At 42.1% G+C, this 22,468-nt stretch overlaps 1 protein-coding gene across 1 annotated transcript in view; it reads right to left on the bottom strand.

The window, feature by feature from the left end:
* The window catches only part of lmcd1 (LIM and cysteine-rich domains 1), a 115,141-nt gene that overhangs the window by 11,103 nt on the left and 81,570 nt on the right, over window positions 1–22,468 (bottom strand). Inside the window, exon 4 of the mRNA XM_077231975.1 lies at window positions 19,748–20,068. Within this exon, the coding sequence (XP_077088090.1) occupies window positions 19,748–20,068 (321 nt within the window). The remainder of the gene's footprint in view (window positions 1–19,747; window positions 20,069–22,468) is intronic.

The raw sequence follows: 22,468 nt of genomic DNA, 5'->3' as shown, positions 1-22,468 counted from the left end.
GAGTTTGCCCCTGGCAAGGTTAAGGCCTTTTTGCACCCAAGACCGGGCTATGTGCCTAAAGTGCCTGCTAATACGGCTAGGTCTACGACTCTTCAGGCTTTCCATCCTCCACCTCATATGTCGGCAGAAGAAGAGAAGCTTCATTTGCTCTGCCCCGTCAGAGCTTTGAGTATTTATCTCGAGAGGTCCTCTTCTTGGAGGAGGTCGGACCAACTGTTAGTGTGTTTCGGGTCACCTAGGAGAGGGCTCCCGGCATCCAAGCAAACCATTAGTAATTGGATTGTGCAGGCTATTGCCTTGGCTTATGAGGTGCGCAATTTGCCTACACCTCTGGCCATAAAGGCTCATTCTACTAGAGGCATGGCGTCCTCTAGGGCCCTCCTCTCGGGAGTTCCCCTCCAGGAGATCTGTGAGGCAGCCGGTTGGGCTACCCCACACACTTTTATTAGGTTCTATAGTCTGCACCTCCCCAGTACGCCTGGCGCACGTGTGCTCTCGTCCTGCTGAGTGCCTGAATCAGTTTCACTCCTGGGCAGGCCTGTCTTCGGTGCGTGGCCTAGTGGGCATTCGTTCCCCAAAGAGTCGATTCTCGACGCAGTGTTGAGTTACCTCGAAAGGGAACGTCTCGGGTTATGACTATAACCCTTGTTCCCTGAGAAGGGAACGAGACACTGCGTCGTCCTGCCACGCCCCTCGAGGCCTTAGAGCGTCTTGCTTCATCGCTAGGCTAGTGTGTGTGTGTGTCGGCGTCGCTTTTATGCATCCGGTTATGCCGTCACATGTTACGTCATGACGCAACACCAATCAGGATTGGAATAGTTTCATTCATACTTCAGAGGCGCACGCTAAGGGAGCGTCCCCAAAGAGTCGATTCTCGACGCAGTGTCTCGTTCCCTTCTCAGGGAACAAGGGTTATAGTCATAACCCGAGACGTTTTGTCTACCGTGAAAGAGATTATGTTATCCCCGATGCTGATGTAAAGATAAAACGTTAAATCTGAGGTAGTAGACATATATTTATGTTATTAAATATATGTGACCAGTCACGGAAACTAGGGACACAAGTCGGTTCTGGGGCATTTTGAGTTATTCATAGATTCTGAAAGTGTAATCTCCAAGCCTTTCAACGATGTGTAACATGTGGAAATCTGATAATATTTGGAGAAGTTGTGGCCATTTTAAAGTAGGCACTTAAAAAAGCTCAAAGAGGAGAAAACGAGCTCTAAAGAGATTCAGTTCTCACCTCTCTCTGCTGCTGGGGGTGACAATAGGGCTCATTTACATCTCATTTAGATAAGCCATACCCCCTGTAAAGCTCCTCCATGTGCTTTACAGCTTTTTTTGCACTTTGAATGAGTGCACTTCTGCCGCACTAGGCGAAAAACAATTGTGCTGCCCCTCTATTTGCAACGTACCAGCAACAACACACAAAGACCAATATGCCATATAGCCTGCATATAACGCAAAACCAGCAACAACACACAAAGTCCAATATGCCATATACATATAACGCAAAACCAGCAACAACACACAAAGACCAATATGCCATATACATATAACGCAAAACCAGCAACAACACACAAAGACCAATAAGCCATAGGCCTACATATAACGCAAATAGTGCGCAACGCTCGTGTGCCCAAAATGTCAACAATATTAAAGTTTATGCAGGAGGCAAATGCCTGCTGGCATTTTTCTTTAAGCAGTCATTTCTGCAATTTTCCAAATAATCACATTTCACCTCCTCAAATTACTGTTGCAAATCTCTTTACACCACTTTCTTATGTGCGTATACACACACAAATGAAATGTCCGCAAGCACATTATATCATCAGCAGGTTCAGCATCTTAAATAACGACTAAAGAGCAAATGAAGCTTAACTTACATTTCAGAAACACGCACGGCAGGCCTTCATCGCAGCAAAGGTCTTAACTGCATCCTCTATTTCGATTCTCCGTCACATATGAAACAGCCAGCCACCGCTGTCAGCAAGCCGAGCCGCCGTATTCAAGCACTGAGGGCGCGCGCGCTGCGCCCATACCTCCGGTTCAGTTTCCCGAGTCCACGAAGTGCGGCGAAAACATTTTCGGTGTAACTGCCAGACGGTTCAGCTCGTCTGCGACAATCTTTGCAGCATCCATCTTCATTGAATTTTGATATCAGAGAGAGCCGGCCAGAGCACAGCATAATAAGTAGCCATGTGGTTCACTTGGAGGGCGGGGGCAAAAGCGCCGGGTTATTCAGTATGGAAGTACACACAGACAATGACACGCCACGCCCCTACTGCATGCTGAAATCTCCGAAAACAAGCCGATTTCAACCTCAAAATGTAAGCTTTTAAATATACCAATACTGCTATCTCAAACATGGAGAGGCTTCTTCGTGATTTCAATTAACAGATTCTCCAAAAAATTTAAAATCACCAATTTTGAAAAAAAACTCTTCTTTCTCATTTTGCTCGAAAGTTGTGCTGCCGACTTGTGTCCCTGGTTTCTGTGACGGGTCACATATGTCTACTACATATATGTTAAATATATGTCTACGGTTGTTTAGTTTTCTTAACTTTATATTGCGGCACTGTGCTGCAAAACTGGGGATTCCCTAAATACTTAATTCTCCAGGATTCCCCTACGGTCAGGACACTTAACGCTTAATGGACTAATACAGGGATATAAAAGACCAAACTCGCACCTTATTGGGGATGTAGGTGTAAGGAACCTAGCTATATGAAATATTAATAATCAATAATAACTTGTTATGATTAATTATGAATATTTGAGTCAGTTAATTGGATTAACTTGACATGGCTAAATTAATATTACAATCAATAAATCAGTTCGTCCAACGAACTTTTTTGATTATTAATTTATTCTAAGAAAAGGGTATCTTCCCTGGCCACAGAAGAATAATTATTTCTTAGCATGTACAGCCTTTTGAGCATGTAGCAAGAACAAACCGTAAAGGGACTTCGTATTGCAAACAAATCAGAACCAAATACATAAAGTGCATAAGTTTTATTAACTAAATCATAAACATAAATAAACTAAACACACATATATACAGAAATACAGAAATAGGTTAGTGATAGGATTAAATTGGAAACCGGAAAAAGGGACTATGAGAAGAAACATCAGAATTTCATTTTCACATTTCATTGAATTGAATACTTGCATTTGTAGTGGGAACAATTCTTGAAGTTGTTGAAAATTTAAGTCGTTGATGGTTCCGACAGTGTCAAGTGGATGTTGGTTGAGAGTTCTCTTTCTCCAGGAACGCATGGCTGGTTTGTTCAAAGCCTGAGGCCCTGCTGAGGCCACGCCGAGCACCCGGGAGAAGTGAGGAAGTCGGAAGAGTGGGTGATCGGAGTCGTTGTTGGTTGGAGTCTTTGTTCCAAAACTCCTGAGATTGACCTTGGTTCTTTGTGAGAGAGTCTTCTTTCTCCGGCCTAAGCCCATATCTGGTTGGATCGAGGCCTGCTGGGCCCTGGGGCCCCCGTGGAGGGGGAGGGGGTTCCCCAGTATCACCAGAACAGTGTTGCGGCTGGATGAAAGTACTAAGAGAGGGAGGTCACATGTGGACTGTCTCTAATAAAGGCTGGAAAGGATCCACCCCCAAGGGTTGAACTCGAACAATAAGATCGGTGACATGTCTGAGAGGGAAAAGTGGCTCTTAGCTGATTTACAAGTCTTTGCCTCAAGAATGGTTATACCTTCATTAATGCTCAGATAGCTATAACACATCCACACTGCATTCTAGAAGAAGGTGATGTAAATCGAAGTGTGAGTCATTAAATGAGGATTAATTAGGTAGGAGGCATGATACAGGTGAGGTTACATTGATCGTTAGTTGGTGGTACATACCATTAGGGTACATACCATACATAATAGTCACAATAGTCAACACAGTTTTATGCATGTTCATTTATAGATCAGTTAGTCTATGATTAATGCAGCAAAGTCTGTTTTAAAGAGGGTTTCTGTGTTCCCATTGTATCTCTCTCTTGTGCATGTGGCCACATTCCTCGGAGGTCGTAAAATCTCCTTATCATGCCCTTTAACATGACACTGTTTATGCCCTTGTGTTCGTTCATTTGGGCTGTTAGTTTTGGAGTTTCATAAACCTTTGTATATAATGAATAATTAGTGTGTGTCTGAGTGGTCCATACCCTACATAGGCTATACTAGATAAAGGAACAGACAAGAGAACTCAGAATATGAACGTAACGCGCAGAGTTTCATGCCGAGCGATTCCCAATGAAATACTGGCATAAAGTTGTCTTGACACTGGATATTCACACATTTAGTGTAACAAGTATAATATATTAAATGCAATTCACTAATCATCTAATACGATTAAAAATCAAGTGTCTGTGTAATGTATTTGATCAATTTTCAGGGGCTGTTTTGTTTGTTTTATGGCTCAGCTAAACCGTAAAATAAAGAGACAAATAACTACTATTTTTCCTTTTAATTATACAAATGTCTCATTAAAACGTCTACAAATGTATAAAACTTATCAGAGATTAGTTAAAACCCATAAAGACTTGTTCAATGGTTTGCTGCATGATTCAATGGTTCACAGATATCATCGCCACACAACGCCGAACCATTGAAATTTCCAAGCGATAAACACAAATGGCGGCTCTGGTACTGGATGACGTGATGACGTACTGACGTACTGACGTAGTGTGTGTGTGTGCGCGTTGGGTGCGAAATTCAACATGGCAGCGCGCCGCTGCTAGATAAGACAAACAAACTTTGTATTTTTTTTTTTTTTCTTTACAACATCACCCGCGTTAACCCTAACTTAAAACCTGGATTTCAACTCGGAACTGGACCAACTGGAGGATTACATTGACCATCACTTCAACAGACTCTGTAACGTTGCAATGGGCCGATCAAGCAAAGCCAAAAAACCACGCACCTCGGATTCACCCTTATCAACCGATTCACCGCCGTCACCAACATCACCAGCTTCCACGCCGATCAAAACAAACTGCTGTTCCGACGTACTCTTATCAATCAACGAGCGCTTAGCTAACCTGGAATCTAGACTCTCACTAATCGAAGTACTGCACAAAGAATTTCAAAACCTCCGCCACAGCCTGGAATACAGTCAACAACAAGTCGATTCGCTCACTGAAGAAAACAAATCACTGAAAAGCTCCGTGGACACACTCACTACAAAACTCTCAACAGTAAACAGTCAACTTACCTCCGTCACCGCTGAGAACAAAGCCATGCAAGAAACCATCCTGGATATACAGTCACGCAGTATGAGAGACAATCTAATCTTCTCCGGCATCCCTGAATCATCCACCGAGGACCCCGAAAAATCTGTTAAGGACTTCCTGATCAACCAGCTCAAACTTTCACCAGAGACTGTAGAGCACATCACTTTCCATCGCGTTCACCGTTTAGGACAGAAACACATCAACTCCACCCGTTCCCGCCCCATCATCGCCAAATTTGAACACTTCAAACAAAAAGTACTGGTACAGCGACAAGGACGACAGCTCAAAGGGACTCATTACGGACTCAACGATCAATATCCACAAGAAATCATCCGCAGACGTAAGCTACTTTTCCCCATCCGTAGGACAATGATCAATCAAGGTAAAAAAGCAATCATCACAGTGGACAAATTATATATTGATGGACAATTATTTAGAGACAAAGACACTACTCCCTGGCTTTACTAATAATTGAAAATAGCAATGTAACATTTCCAATCCGTTTATGCTCAATTTATAGTCAATTCATAATCTTCATATTCTTTCATTAACCCAATTGCACCACACACGCACATTGTATTCTAAATGCACCTAAATAGCCTTGCTCACTGTTTATATGTTCTGTATTTGTTGTTTATAGGTATCCCTGTTTTATTTGTCATTTGTTGTTATAGATTTACACACACACACACACACACACACACACTCAACCACATTCACATCCACACACACAGACTTATATTCACACAAGGTAACTATGAAATATACATTATAGGTTCATGCAATTGAAATTCATAACTTGGAATATTCGTGGTGTTGGTTCACAAACAAAAAAAAATAAAGTTTTAAATTACCTAAAAAATACACAAGCGGATATATGTCTAATACAGGAAACACACCTCTCTCAATATACACAGAACAGCTTAAAAACTACACATTTTAACCACTGTTTTTCCTCCCACTATAATTCAAAACAAAGAGGAGTATGCATCTTAATAAACAAAAAAATACAGTTTAACCACCATACAACCATTTCAGATCATGAAGGCCGTTTTATCATTATTAACATTTCAATCAATAATAATCCAATTACAATTGGCAACATTTATGGGCCAAACTCTGATGATTCCTCCTTCTTTGTAAATTTCTTCTCTTCTCTTTCAAACATTTCTAACGGTCCAATAATTATAGGGGGAGACTATAACACTGTAATCAATCCATCACTTGACAGGTCAAAACACACAGGAAAATCTGGGCAATCTTCCAAAACAATAAAACAGTTCATGAGTGATTTTGGTCTTTGCGATGGTTGGAGGCTACAACACCCACTTGCCAGAGAATACACCTTTTATTCTAATGTCCACCAAACCTACTCCCGCATTGATTTCTTTCTAACCAGTAATTCAATCATACCAAATATTTTAGAAACCAAAATACATCCGATCATTATTAGCGACCACTCTGCGGTAACTCTAACATGGAACCTATCTGCAATACAAAAGCACCCCACCAGATGGCGTTTTAATACATCACTCTTGAAAGATCCAGAATTTGACAGCTACTTCAAGAGAGAGTGGACATCCTTCCTTGAAATAAATGACTCTCCAAAGTCATCAGCATCGCTACTCTGGGAAACATGGAAAGTAGTTTTACGGGGGAAAATTATTTCATATTCAGTACATAAAAAAAAAAAGGACAGAGAAAGAGAAACCCAACTGGAAGAAAGAATAAAAGAATTAGAAATTTTACATGCAAATAATCAATCAGAAAGCATCTATAAAGAAATTAGAGAAAAAAAAATATTGCTCAATGAAATAATAAACAAAAGAAACCAGTTTCTGATTCACAGGCTCCGTCAAGAAACTTTTCACCATAGCAATAAATCCGGAAAATATTTAGCCAGTCAAATTAAAAGAAATAAAGAAAGAACAGCCATAACCTCCATCAGAAACTCGGCAGGGAAGCTAACCAACTCACCAGTTGAAATAAACAAGATATTTCAAGATTACTATACAAAATTATACTCATCTGATCTTGATCCAAACCAAGAAGACATAACCCAATTCCTCGATAACACCATTCTACCAAAACTCAACATGGAACAAATAAACACACTAGAATCACCAATCACTGAAAAAGAACTTCATTCCGCATTGAAAAGCATGCAAAATAATAAAGCACCAGGTCCGGATGGCTTCCCTGCTGAGTTCTATGAACATTTTTGGTCAACTTTATACCCACTATTTAGCAGAACAATAACAGACATAAAACATAACGCAAAATTCCCTTCCCACATGAATACAGCACTTATATCACTCATCCCTAAACCTAACAAAGACCACACCTTCACATCCAACTATCGTCCTATCTCACTTATGAATGTCGACATAAAAATTATTAGCAAAGCACTAGCCCATAGAATTGAACAAATTATACCGTATATAATCCATCCTGATCAGACCGGCTTCATAAAAGGTAGACATGCATCTAATAATACCCGCAGATTATACAACTTAATGCACTACTCATCAGTACAACAGAAAGATACTCTCATTACCACATTAGACGCCGAAAAAGCTTTCGATAGGGTCAACTGGAAATTTTTATTCACCACGTTACAAAAATTCGGCTTTGGAGAGTCGTTTATTAACTGGATCAAGATTTTATACACATCACCATCGGCCACAGTAACAACGAACGGACTAACATCACAAAGCTTCACACTGCACAGGGGAACGAGGCAGGGATGTCCACTCTCTCCATCCCTATTCACCATTTTTATTGAACCTTTAGCAGCAGCTATCCGTCAAAACCCAGCAATCAAAGGTATTGAAACACCACAACAAACACATAAAATCTCACTCTATGCAGATGATATCCTACTATATATACAAGAACCCCTAACATCTACTCAAGAAATAATTAAAACAATTCAGTCCTTCTCAAAAATATCCGATTATGCAATAAACTGGAATAAATCTTCCACCCTCCCTTTACATAAAACCAAATGGGATGTGGCTCCCCAGCAATCACCAATACCTATTTGTCAAGATCACATCACTTACTTAGGCATTAAGATTTCCTCCAGACTGTCAGAGTTGGTAACACTCAACTTCACACCATTGCTAAAAAAAATAGAAGACGACTTGCTCAGATGGCTCAATCTCCCAATCTCCATAATCGGCAGGATAGCAGCAATAAAAATGACGATTTTACCGAAAATTAATTACCTATTCTCAATGATTCCAACCCACCCCACACTCACCTGGTTTAAATCACTAGACTCCATTATAACTCGCTTCTACTGGAAAAATAAAACGCCAAGGATAAAACTCACTACACTTCAAAAAAGTAAGGTTCAAGGAGGACTAGAAGCACCAAATTTCCAATATTACTCAATGGCTAACCAACTGCAATACATATACAAATGGATTCGCCCCACCCAATCTGATATTGTATGGCTAGATATAGAACAATCATTATGCAAAGAATTAAATATAGCTGACATACCATTCCTCACCAAATCAATTAAACAACACACATGTTTTAAGGCAGTAACTATAGCCACCACTCTGACAGCCTGGTGGAAATTTCACCAAATCACTAATTCTACATTAGCTCCATCTAACCTCACCCCACTGTGGAACAACCGTGACTTTATAAGCAATAAAAAAACATTGAACTTTCACACATGGGCGGAAAAGGGTATCACCCACATTAAGCATATTTTCAAATCTAACACATTTAGACCATTTCCGGAACTGGCCCAGGAGTATGGCATCGGGAACAACGAATTTTTAAAATACCTACAACTCAAATCTTCTGTTCTGACAAAAATAAACATCAGAGACACAAATTTAGAACTTCCACCGGCAATATCAGACTTGGTCAACATTTCCTCTCCAAAGAAACTTCTCTCTAAAATATACAAAATGATCTCAAATCAACTTCAGACCATATACTTACCAACAATAAAATGGGAAAACGATCTATCAATAGCCCCTGATGCCAACTTCTGGACCCAAATCTGTAAAAACATCTATCACATGTCCAAAAATTCGAATCTTCAGTTAATACAATACAAAATACTTCACAGAACGCATTACACGGGCAATAGATTAGCTAAAATGGGATTCACATCAGAAATTTGCACACATTGCAATCAAAATTCTACAGATACATACATTCATGCAACCTGGCACTGCACTCCAATCAAACACTTTTGGGAAGAGGTCACACAGGCACTATCAACTATAGTTGGCTGCCACATCCCAATGTCGCCTTCCCTTTGCTTGCTGGGGGACCTCACAATAATAACTGATAAAACCATAAACTCTAAAATACTCCTCACAGCTCTAGCCATCGCCAAGAAAACTATCCTCATGAACTGGAAAACCAGAAATAAATTACACATTAACATCTGGAAAAATCTTATAACAGACTTCATGGCAATGGAACTCGCATCTCCCCTTCATAATAACACATCTGAAACTGATCCCTGCCGTCCAACACTTTCTGACCTCTTACAGCTATGAATCCTTTCTCTGTTTTCAACTCTGACTTCTCTCACCTTCTTACTCAACCCACGAATATTCATATTAGTTGTTTAAACTTGTTTCTGTCATCATTGTTATTGCTATCTTTACTGTTACTGTTATGATTACTATTTTCATTTTTTTTTTTTTTTTTTTTTTTTTTTTTTTTTTTTTCATTGTTGTAACTACTGTTGTTGCTGTTTTTTGCTCTTACCGTTATGATCACCACTGCCATCATCATTGTCGTTTATTATTATTATTAATATTATTATTATTATTATCATCATCAATATTGCCATTGTCAATGCTGTTTTAGAATTAGATATCATTGTCATCACTAGTGCAATAACTTCCCCCTTATCTCTTCATGGGTTTTTAATGCACCACAACATAGAATAAAAAAAAAAAAAATAAAAAAAAAAAAGAAGGATTAAGGATATATGGAAAAACCTCACAAACACCAAGGCAGGCTAGACAGGCGAGAAGTGGTTTCAACGGGACAGCATCTCTGTCCCAATTTGAGACACTCTCGCACTGTACTCCCTATTTTAATGCACCTTAGACATTGCACATAACACACATAACACAAAAAAAAAATAATTAAAAATTAAAAAAAAAATAGGAAAAGATATGGACTGATGAGATGAGGGGGAAGGTTATATTATATTATCTTATATTATATTATCTTATTATGTCGTATTTTATGCAGGATTGACAATGGCAATTATTACATAGGAGGAAGGATGGAAGTAAAAAATCTACCAACACAATATTGGCAATATGGTGGTAGTGGGAAGTGGGATGGTGATGGTAATAACAATGGTAATACATAATAAACGGTTACTTTGTTTACGCATACACACACATACACATAACCACACTCACACCCGCACACATACACACTTAAACACTTAAATCACTCTTGTCACTGCTGGAAGTATGGATTTACAAGATTGCTCACTACTGCACTATGTTGGTTTGTTTGTATGTATGCCTGATTGTTAAATAAAAAAAAAAAATAAAATAAAAAAAAAATAAAAAAATCAATACAGTTGTACATAATAATACATAATAAAAAAAAAAAAAAAAAAAAAAAAAAAAAAAAAAAAAAAAAAAAAGAAATTTCCAAGCGTTTCGAAACAGTTATGATGTAACTAAGCCTCGTCAGTCCCAGACCGTCCTGTTTCTGTTGTCAGTGTGAACCTACATACTCATTTTGTAGGATTCGGCTCATCATAATGTTTGTATGCTTATCTTTCTGTCTTGGGCTTTCAGCTTTTTTCTCAGCCTGTAGAAGCCTTTTGTTGGCAGAAGGTTCACCAGCTGCCCCGTGTTCAGTTTAAAGGCTACAGTCATCTGAACTCGTCAGTGGTTCTCACTTCATCCACCACAGCCTCCGTAAAGAACTGCTCATCCTCATTGCTGTCACTGTTGTCCTTTGCTCTTTCTACAACTCAAACTTCCTTTTTAGTCAAGCAGAATCTTGCAAAATGATTTTTTCCCCACCACACTTGTGACAGTCTTTGCCATAAGCCAGGCATTTCTGTGGTGCGTGGTTGTTACCACATCTGTTATAGTCCTTACTGTCCATTCGTCTCGGTTTGTAGTGATTTTCTTTGCTGCTTTGAGTTGCAAATTCGCTCTCTGACGATTGGCAGATCTGAGTAACTGTCGCCTTACTTTCTTATCCATAATGCCAATTTGATCCCTGATCATAAAATCAGACAAACTCTCAAAGTTGCACAACTGGCTTTTCAGACGTTAATCTGTCACATACTCAATAATCTGTCTCTCCTTCTTTCTGCATCCTATTACGAAAAACCTTTTTTCTTCAATGTACAGTAGTCATAGACATCTTACACCTCCACAGAGAACTGGAATGGCCTGCCACTATAAGAAGCAGTGCAATCTTCCGGCGGGGTCATTACCCCTCTCCAGCCCGTCGGTAACAGGTACAACTCGAAGCTCTGATGGAAGGGTTTTCAATTGGCGTGGAAGCATCTTAACATCTTAATTTAGCATCTTAATCTCACAGACAGTTAAAAAAAGAGTCCAGAGGGCGAGACCGGGGCATCAAAGAGAAAGTTTGTCTTTCTCCTTAATTCCCAGTAATTTCAGCCACAGATGCCTCTTTGTCTCCACCTTTGAAGCCATTGAACGGCCAGCAGTGTGGTCCATCTGTTTAGTGCCGTGGAGGGCTGGATCTGTGGCTGTACACACTTCTTTCACTGCCTCCAGAGACAACAACAACCCCTTGTGCACGCGGCTGCTCATTTACAATACTTCAAATTCATTAACATTAAAATGAGATTAAGAACAAATTTCATGTGCATACGCAAGTGTTGTGAATCTTCTTCGTACAAATCCTGAAATAATCCACACAATTATTAGTGAAGGAGACCCAATGACATTCTTTTTCCTTCTACCTTTCCACCTCTATCTCTCTCTTCCTCTCTTAGCTTGTGCTTTCAATAAATTCCTACAACAATCCAACATCAGACACGACACAATCCCACTAACCTGCTTCCGGACTGCACCTCTTCTATGAAATTGCAGGTCCGCTGTAAAAGTACATTTTTTCCAGCCTTCACCACCCAAACAGCTGGGCACCTTAAGCTTAACTAATACCAGGATTCAGAGGACAACACTTACTGCTCTCTCCAACAACGTCCACGGCCAGTTAGGCTGGGAGAACAGCTCATTTCAAATAGATTGAAGTATTTATCTTTTCTGTGCAACAATAACTCCTTTGGATTTCATGCAATTACTGTCACAATTCCCAAACAGCTTGTAATGTATTCTTGTAATCCCTTGAGGTCAGCTGGGAAACTTTCTAAGGGAGTTGGATGTGTGACTCCTAGTTTTTGGGAACTTCATTATGCAGCTGAAGAAACCTTAGGGCCCTAATATACTTCAAGCAAAATCGAAGAACAAACTGGTGTGAAGTAATTTTAAACAAAACATTTGTTTAATGTTTGTTTTGGGATTTTGAAACTTTCCGGAGAAGTTCACACTGGCTGCTAAATCCACATCACTGTGATCTGATGCTTTCTTAACCACTGTAATTTTTAGATGAGTTTATCTTGAAAGGAAATTTACACTTTCATCTAAACGTCACTCTCAGCAGCATGTGTGGCATCAGGATCTTCGCTAACAGTATACTGCTGCTCACATATTTCAAACTGCTTTTTACCCTAAAGCGAAGAACAAAAAATAACTTCATCATGAGAATATGCTGCAGATCTCCTCGCCCAGGGGGGTCCAGTCCTACTCCCGGAGGGCCACTGGAGGTCTGGAAAATAAGAATCTTGTTGGGATTGTTGGAGCTAAACTCTGCAGGACGTTGGCCCTCCAGGACAAGGATTGGACAACCCTGCCCTAACAAAAAAGAAGTTTGACAGTATGATATTAGTATACTTCTTTTAAGCTAAAGATAAGAAAGTATACTTTCAGTCTACTTTTTATGAACTTTTTAGAAATATACTTAAAATTACACAAGTATATTTGGCCTATACTTGTACTTAATCTTTTGATCGAGATATACTTAAAGTACAATTAAGTATACTTGGCTTTTATTTGTTTAATTTTTTGATTGAGTTGCCAATTAAATACTTTTTTCACATTACATTCTGTCTTATAAACTTACATTGTTTGAAAATATTGATTTATAAAGAAAACTGATACGTTCAGAGAATCTGAATTTTTGTGTAGGGTAGTCCAATGGTAGTGTACATTGGAATTTGGAATTAACTTTAAATCTACTTTACTCTTTCTCCAACACTGACTGAATTTTCAGGTTCCCTTTCAAGGGAACTCGAGCTGCGTCAAACGCTGTGGGAACGCCCCTGCGTTGTGCGTAATTAAGCACGTATGGAATCAGCCCAATGGAGAGATGGAACGTCATAGGCGGGTGACGTCATCGACCAGGAAACTATAAAGCACCCCATAAACACAAGCGCAACAGCTTTCTGTGTCTTCAGTCGCGCTATATGTGAATCTGTCCCTGTGTGAATATTGTCTGTCTTTACATACTCTGCACCACACAAACAATTTATATATATATATATATATATATATATATTAAAAGGACGCTCCGCTCCCGCCGGGCGCTCTTCGAGGTTAACGGTTCGGTGCGCGCTCCCCGCGGTTCGGGTCCCGCTCTTGCCGAGGCAGAGCGACGACGCGTATCGTGGGGATCGCATATGGATCTTTCAGTGGGGTTAGAGACGGGCTCTGCCTTATCTCTCCCTTCACCTGTGAGATCCAGTGCCTCAGTCCCGTGTTCGGAAGCACGCGCTGCGGTTTCTTCCGCTCGGGCTGAGGCACCAGTTATAAATGAGGGAGATGTGGAGGATTCGCCACCTTACACTCCCGAAATTGATGAGCTAGTGGAGGTATTAACAAGAGCTGTAGAAAAACTCAGCATTGTATGGCCAGTGACTAGACAGGAGTCTGTTTCTAAATCAAAATTAGATGAGAGATTTTTGCCGTCACGAGTGCAACCTCCACGCCGGTGCTTGCCGTTTTTTCCCGATCTCCACACTGAGGTGTCGAAATCGTGGAAAAAAACGGTGTCATATAGAGTGTTTAGTCCCCAGACTTATTCTAATATTGTGGGGGCAAAATCATCTGGTTATTCGGCTATGCCTCGCGTGGAAGAGACGCTTGCGAGTTTTCTCTCCCTCGAGGCTGCGTCATCTGTTAAGGCATTTCCCACCAAGCCTCTTAGAAATATTTCGGTTTTTGTGGGTAAAGCGTATTCGCCGGCGGGTCAGGCTGCGTCATGTCTGCATACTATGTCTATTATGCAGGCATACCAGGCTGACCTGCTGAGGGACGTGAGTGAGAGTGAGGAGGTCAGTGCTGACGTGGTTCGCGAACTGCGTCAGGCTGCTGATTTATCCCTGCGCGCAACCAGAGAGTCGGCCAAGCTAGTGGGTTGATCTATGGCAGCTCTGGTGGCCGCAGAAAGACATCTGTGGTTAAATCAGACAAATATAAAAGAAAAAGAAAAAGCTTTCCTTTTAGACACTCCTCTCTCCCCCCTGGGTTTATTTGGCGATGCTGTAAATTCTGTCATCGATAAATTCCAGGAGAAGGAAAAGCAAACAACAGCTTTTAAGAAATTTCTCCCTTTAAAAATTCATGTCCTTGGGGCTGCTGAGCGGGAGCAGCCCCGGCCGTCTGCGAGCTCATCATATAGGGCGCTGAAGCAGAGTGTCGCTTCTCGTGCTCCCCCTGCTGGACAGTGGGCTCAGCCGCGGCACTCTCAGCCGAAATCTCCCAGTAATAGAACTGATCTGAGGACAGTTATATTAGCTAAGAAGGCTTCGGCTAAGAAGAAGTCCTGGCGCCACGGCGCGCAGGACACTGAGGTTGGTCCCCACCGAGGCGGAAAGGTGTTCATCTCTTTCTACGGTGCCCATTCTTCCTCGGTGCCCTCAGGGGCCCGTTCTGCCAACCCCGCCTTCATGCCGGGGCGCAAACGGTCCCAGCGAGCGATTTCCCGAGGGACGCTCGCTCCCTCTGAGGAGGGTTTCAGAGCGGTTAGACCAGTTGTTCCCTGCCGGTGTGCTGTTACAGGGCGCTGCGTTTGCTGCTCAAGTTACACCAGAGGCCAGTCTCGAGAGACTGGTACCCTTAGTAGAATTTCTGGCAGAGTGGAAAAGCCTTCCAAAAATATCTCATTGGGTCCTGCAGACAATAGAAAGGGATTATGCTATCCAATTCAGGTGTCGTCCACCTAGATTCAGAGGGGTTATGCCTACAGTGGTGGGCCCCGAGCAGGCTCTGGTTATGGAACAAGAGGTGAAAGCACTCCTTCAAAAGGAGGCTATAGAACGGGTTCCTCCTCCCAGTGTGGAGTCAGGCTATTACAGCCGATATTTCATCGTTCCAAAATAGGATGGGGGGTTGCGTCCTTTTTTAGACCTGCGCCTATTGAATCGCTCGGTAGGGAAGCCAAAATTCAAGATGCTCTCTATCAAGCAGATCGTGTCACAAATCAGATCCGAGGACTGGTCTGTCACGATAGATCTAAGGGACGCCTACTTCCACATTTCCATCCTTCCACAACACCGGAAGTTCCTGAGATTCGCCTTCGGGGCCGATGTGTACCAGCACAGGGTTCTTCCGTTTGGCCTAGCATTATCTCCCCGCACTTTCACGAAATGCATGGACGCAGCACTAGTGCCCCTGAGGCTTCAGGGTGTTCGTGTCCTCAATTACATCAACGATTGGTTGATTTTAGTTGAGACAGAGCAGATGGCGGTTCGACATTGAGATGTCGTTCTCGTTCATATCAGGAAGTTGGGGTTGAGGCTGAATGCAAAGAAAAGTGTATTATCTCCTCAGAAGACCACTTTTCTGGGTGTCGTTTGGGTTTGGGTTTCGATGCAGGCGCGACTCGCTCCGACCCGCATCGTTTCGATTCTCTCAGCTGTGAAACAAGTAAAGCTAGGCCAGCTACATACTGTAAAACAGTTTTAGAGACTGTCGGGTCTGATGGCAGCAGCGTCCGACGTTATACCTTGCGGCCTGTTGTATATGAGATCGCTACAGTGGTGGCTCAGGACCAAGGGATTCTCCCCGAGGGGAAATCCGCTCCGCACGGTCAAAGTCACGCGGCGCTGCCTTCGTGCTCTGGTCATGTGGAAAGAAACTTGGTTCCTATTCAAAGGGCCTGTGTTGGGGGCTCTTTGTCGTCGCGTAACGCTAACGACGGATGCTTCCCTCATAGGGTGGGGGGCGGTCACGAGTGGTCGTCCAGCCCAAGGGCTGGTCCTTCTCCGCAGGACCATCATCTATCACGGCTTATAAATTGTCTAGAGATGTTGGCGGTGTTCCAGGCTCTGAAACACTTCCTAGCAGACCTGAGAGGTCATCATGTGTTAGTTCAGTCAGACAACACGTCGGTGGTCTCTTATATAAATCATCAGGGGGGCCTGCGGTTTCGCCGGCTTTACAAGTTGGCCCGTCAGATCCTCCTGTGGTCCCAAAGCAGACTCCCTGTCGAGACAGGGGCCGAGGCCGGGGGATTGGAGACTCCATCCCGAGGTGGTGGAGCTCCTTTGGTTGAGTTTCGGTCGTGCCGAGGTGGACCTGTTCGCTTCCGAGGAGACCACGCATTGTCATCTGTGGTTTTCCATCAGCCATCCAGCCCCTCTGGGGTTGGATGCTATGGTGCAGCCGTGGCCGAGGTCACGTCTGTTCGCCTTTCCCCCGATTGCTCTGCTACCTGGAGTTCTGGAGAGGGTTCGCCGGGACGGGGTCGGCCTACTATTAGTAGCCCCGTTCTGGCCGGACCGAGTATGGTTTGCGGACCTGATTTCTCTCCTGGACGGCTCTCCCTTGGAGCTCCCGGTGAGGAGGGATCTACTCTCTCAGGCGGGCAGCATGATATTTCACCCCCGCCCAGTATTGTGGGCTTGGCCTCTGAGGGGGCCCAGCTCATGAACTCTGGTCTCTCAACCGAGGTTTTTGAGACCATTCTTCACTCCAGAGCTCCATCCATGAGGAAGCTTTATGCCTTGAAGTGGAAACTCTTCACTTCTTGGTGTGGAGAGCACCTGCAGGACCCAGTTAACTGCCCAGTGGGTGCAGTGCTGGAATTCCTGCAGGAGTGCTTCTCCACAGGGCTATCCCCCTCCACACTAAAGGTGTATGTGGCGGCACTGGCTGCTTACCACGTCCCTTTCAGTGGAGTTTCTCTTGGGAGATACCCGCTTATAACTCGTTTCCTTCGTGGCACACTGAGGGTGAGGCCAGCAGTTCGTACGAGGGTGCCGGCCTGGGATCTGGCCATCGTATTAGAAGGTCTTTCCCTAGCTCCTCTTGAACCTATCGAAGAAGTTCCTGAGAAGTTTCTCACGTTTAAGACTATCTTTCTTCTTGCTATCTCCTCACCAAAGAGAATCAGAGATTTGCAGGCTCTGTCGGTTTCACCCTCTCGCCTAGAATTTTCGCCTGGCATGGTTAAGGCTTTTCTGCATCCTAGACCAGGTTACGTTTCCAAGGTCCCTACTAATGTTGTTAGACCTACAGTTCTGCAGGCCTTTTATCCTCCTCCATTTCTGTCGTCTGACCAGGAGAAACTTAATTTACTCTGCCCTTAAAGGGCGTTAGACGCCTATGTCCACAGAACTGCCCTGTGGAGGAAGTCAGAACAACTATTTGTGTGCTTTGGGCCACCCAAGAAGGGGTGTCCCGCGTCTAAACAGAGAATGAGCAAGTGGGTGGTCGAGGCTATCTCACTTGCCTATGAGTCGGCTGGTCAGCCTTCACCTTTGGCTGTACGAGCCCACTCTACCAGGAGTATGGCGGCTTCTAAAGCCATACTGTCAGGAGTTTCCCTCAGTGACGTTTGTGATGCGGCTGGATGGTCTTCACCGCATACTTTCATTAAGTTCTACGACCTAGACTTAAGTTCTACCACAGGTGCTCTCGTCCTCTGTGCGCTAGTTCTCACATGGCACTTGGTCCTATGGCGACGTGGGTATTAGCGTTCCCACAGCGTTTGACGCAGCTCGAGTTCCCTTGAAAGGGAACGTCTCGGTTACGTATGTAACCCTAGTTCCCTGATAGGGAACGAGACGCTGCGTCATTCCACCATACTCCCGGCATTCCCGCTAGCGCTTCCTTCAGGCCTATCAGAAGCTGTTGCGCTTGTGTTTATGGGGTGCTTTATAGTTTCCTGGTCGATGACGTCACCCGCCTATGACGTTCCATCTCTCCATTGGGCTGATTCCATACGTGCTTCATGATGCACAACGCAGGGGCGTTCCCACAGCGTTTGACGCAGCGTCTCGTTCCCTATCAGGGAACTAGGGTTACATACGTAACCGAGACGTTATCAAGGTTTTCACTGTTATACATTAGGGGGCGCTATTACGCATCTTCTAGTACAGAATCTCTGATTCAAAACACAGGCGAAGCAGCATTCATTGCTTATACACACGTGAAATAAAGCGATCACACATTACTGAATGAAATGTCGAACCGAATAAGAGGAAACGACTGTGAAGTAGGTGTTAATGAACTCGATTAACTCTTTCAAGTTGCGCCAGCAGCACCTTGCATCGCCCATAGACCTTAAAACAGTCAGCGGATGGCAGGCGGGTGCGGTTTTGAAAATTGGTCCAAAAAAAATTTTCCGGATTTGCTCCATCTTCTGATGATAAGTTTTCTTCAGAAAACCTTGAATCCATGTAAGACGCAATGTCATTAGACATAATCCATGTCATTAGAATCAATGAATCCATGTCATTAGACACAACGTGCACACATGTGCAGGCCAATGTTTTTGCCGTGATGACGGTGACAAGCTCAGACCCGCGCTAGGCGTCACGTGACCGCGCTATTGCGGTAATGCGGTAACCGTCCCAGCCCTACTTAATGTGCAAAACAACATATAAATAGTAAACTAAGTACGATGTTAAATTAACTTAAAAAAAACTTACAAGTATACTTGAATTATAAAACTACTAAACTAGTAGTTAACAGAGAGTATACTTCAAAGTGTACTTTCATAAACTAAAAAAATATGCTACAAGTATTTGACTAGTAAACTATCAGTATACCTATAAGTTAACTTGTAATACAAAGTTGCAGTACAAACGTTGTAAACCTGAGTTGTAAACTAGTTGTGTACTCAGTTTACTACTGTTACAAGTATACTTACAAGTATACTTCTAGTACATTGATATAAAGGAAAAGATACCTTTTATTGTGCACCGCGTGTAGTTAGGACACGGTGTAAGTGTACTACAAGTATATTTAAAATTAACTTGAAATATACTTATTTTTTGTAAAGGTGCCCTAGCCTCAGTTGACATTAAACGGCTAATTTTTAAATTACCAAATTTAAAAGTGCTGGCTGATGCTAAACGTAAATACTGTGAGATTGTTATTCATGTTGGCACTAATTATGTCTCCGGTTAGTTTACCCTGTTACCCATCTGCAAATCCTTCACTAACTTACATATTCACTGAGAGGAGACTGTGCTGTTCCATTAGTACTGCGCTCATCATCCGGCTGTTCCTCGGGGGTATTTTCAATCTTCTCGGCTGTACCTTTTTCTCCAGGCAAGGCGACTTCTCCCACTCCTAAGGATTCCTCCTTGTAGTATTTCACAAACTGAGCCATAGCTTTAAGCTCCTCCTCGGACAGGCTGTGGCAGTATGCAGGGTCGTGATCATAGGAAGGTAGCTGTCTGAACAGTTGCCTGTGGCGATATAATGATCCTTCTGTGCCAGCCACGGGTCGTCTTTCTTCAGGGAGAAGCTCCATGTACTGCATCGCCTGACAGAAATACAGAATTATGTAAGAGAATAGCAAAAAAAGGGAAAAATATTATATCTTATATGTACTCATTTATTTAGAGAGAATTATCAAAAGAAAAGTGACCAATAGCGTTTTTTTGTGTCTCACACTGAGGAAAAGTGTGAAATGGTAGCAGTGTTACATCCTATACGATGCTATCCTGGCTTGAGAAAGTCAACATACTGCTCTGATTTTTCTAACTGAAATTCCCAAAATTCCCTAGACTTAGATTGACAGAATGATCAAATAAGCCAAAACTCTTCAGAGAATATTATAGGGCACCTTTTTTCAATATGATTTACTGTCCCCTATCGAAAGATATTTTTTTTTGTTCCTAATAAACTAGTTCCTAAATGTTTGGTGAAAAGTTTTTCACAGAGAACAGTGAAAAAGTAAAAAATGTAAATACTGTCTAATTATTTCAAATTAACAATTAGGTCCATATAAACTTATTTTACTCGGGTATAGTGTTTCTAAAACAAATAAACAAAAAACAATGTAAGGATTGGTGTAAAACCCTAAATTTTCAAATAATTGAGTGCCCAACTTATCTCCCTGCCTTCTGTGTGCAGGCGGTGTGTCTGAGGGTTTGATGCGAGACATTTAATAGTTAAAGGAGCTGTATGTAAGAAATGTATTTCAATTAATCATAAAATGGCCCTGATATGTAACTAGACATTAAGAAATCATGTTCATTTCAAATACTTATATCAATGACAACAGTAGTCCGGCCAGGATATTGTCATTTAAAAAATGAAGTTGCAGCCCTCAACTGATGTTTATGTTATCATGTTGTGTTTTGGTCTGATGCGCCACCCTCAACCTATCTACCAATCACAAAGTCAGTAGTGTTGCGGCATCCGGGTTGCAAGCTCTGCTCTAGTTACCACAGCTGCAGCTACAAACGTGTCGGAATCGGATAAAAAAATGTCTAACGTTGCGAAACAAAAAAAATACTTGTTATGAATCCGAAATACTTCGTGACAAAGTCCGAAATTAAACAAGGATCTGTATAGGAGATGCCTTTGAAAGATGGAGACGGCTGAAAACGGAGAAGAATTTCTGGACAGGTAACTAAGATTCATCTATGCTTGGCGAACTTACTTGATGTAAATGGACATTTCAAATATTCATGACAGTCGAACAAAGTTATGCATGTTCTTGCAAAGTAACGTTACGTTAGCTCATATGGAGGAGGTGGGTAATCGAATTGAAAAGGTAAGGAATAGTTTGGGTAATAAAAACGGCGAGTCGTCATTGCTAACATTAGCAATGCATTATCAGAGCCCGTTTCTCTTTCATTATGCTGAGACGCTGAGGAAAACAACATTAGCACGCCCCTTATTGTTTATCATGCAAGTTCTACAGCCAAAAATAATAGAATGACACGTAATCTTTCACATCACATATTTTAGCGTCATGGACATGTACTACAGGGTAAATTAAAAAATACAGCTGGTTGCAATCACTTATAGCTTCAGCTAAATGAATAGCTGTATCTTTGATATCGGTTACACACAGTGACAGAGGCTTGTGCTTGTACTTACGTTAATGACAGATACCTACCGTTACAAGTTAGACTAACTAACAGCTACTGTTCTAACAATGTACTGTCACATACAAGCGTACATCTTTACGATTATATTTGGCTAATCGCCATTAGTAAATTTTTGCGATATATAATTACTTTGCAAAACATCTCTCATTTGAAGCATAAACATAATTAACAGAAAAAGCTTCTTGTAGCAGCCTGTATATGTTCCTGCTGGATCCTGCAGCCTATCTGGCAACCTTGAGTCAGGGAGGAGGGGGAGAGGATACACTGCTGTACAGTAATTTGAAAGGGATTGCAGTACCAGTTTTGGCCACAATCTTACATACAATCTTCTCTAAATGCATGAAAGACTTTTCTCTTTAAGATGGTAATATTGGAACACTGATATAAAACAGAGGCAATATAGTTATGTCACGATATGCACAAATTACACAAAGCAGGAGAACATAAGAAACAAACAGACTTTAATCCAACAATCCAAACGATCACAGAGCATAGAAACTCAGGAGAACAGGAAAACAACCACAATACATAATGACACCAGACAAAAAAAAAACTAAAACAAAAAGGGAGTATCTGTTATTGGGACAGAAGACCAGATCTAACAATACAACAAGTAGCCGAAGCTAGTGAAGTCCTGAATCCATCTCCTGACCCATTCTCTGATTTGGTACATGATGCATGGTACATGATACTCTGATGCAACCACAGTTATATCCAAAGGATCAAGCAAAGATAGCATACATCATCTCATGTCTATCCGACAGAGCGTTGCAATGGGCTAATTCCATCTGGGAAGCAAGTGGACCCATGGTGAATTCCTT

The sequence above is a fragment of the Siphateles boraxobius genome, unplaced genomic scaffold (assembly GCF_051911475.1).
Source record: "Siphateles boraxobius isolate OS27281-9 unplaced genomic scaffold, OSU_SipBor_1 160, whole genome shotgun sequence".
In the NCBI taxonomy this organism is placed as follows: domain Eukaryota; kingdom Metazoa; phylum Chordata; class Actinopteri; order Cypriniformes; family Leuciscidae; genus Siphateles; species Siphateles boraxobius.
The sequence above is the reverse complement of the archived record's forward strand: the minus strand, read 5'-3'. Positions and strand labels throughout refer to the sequence as shown.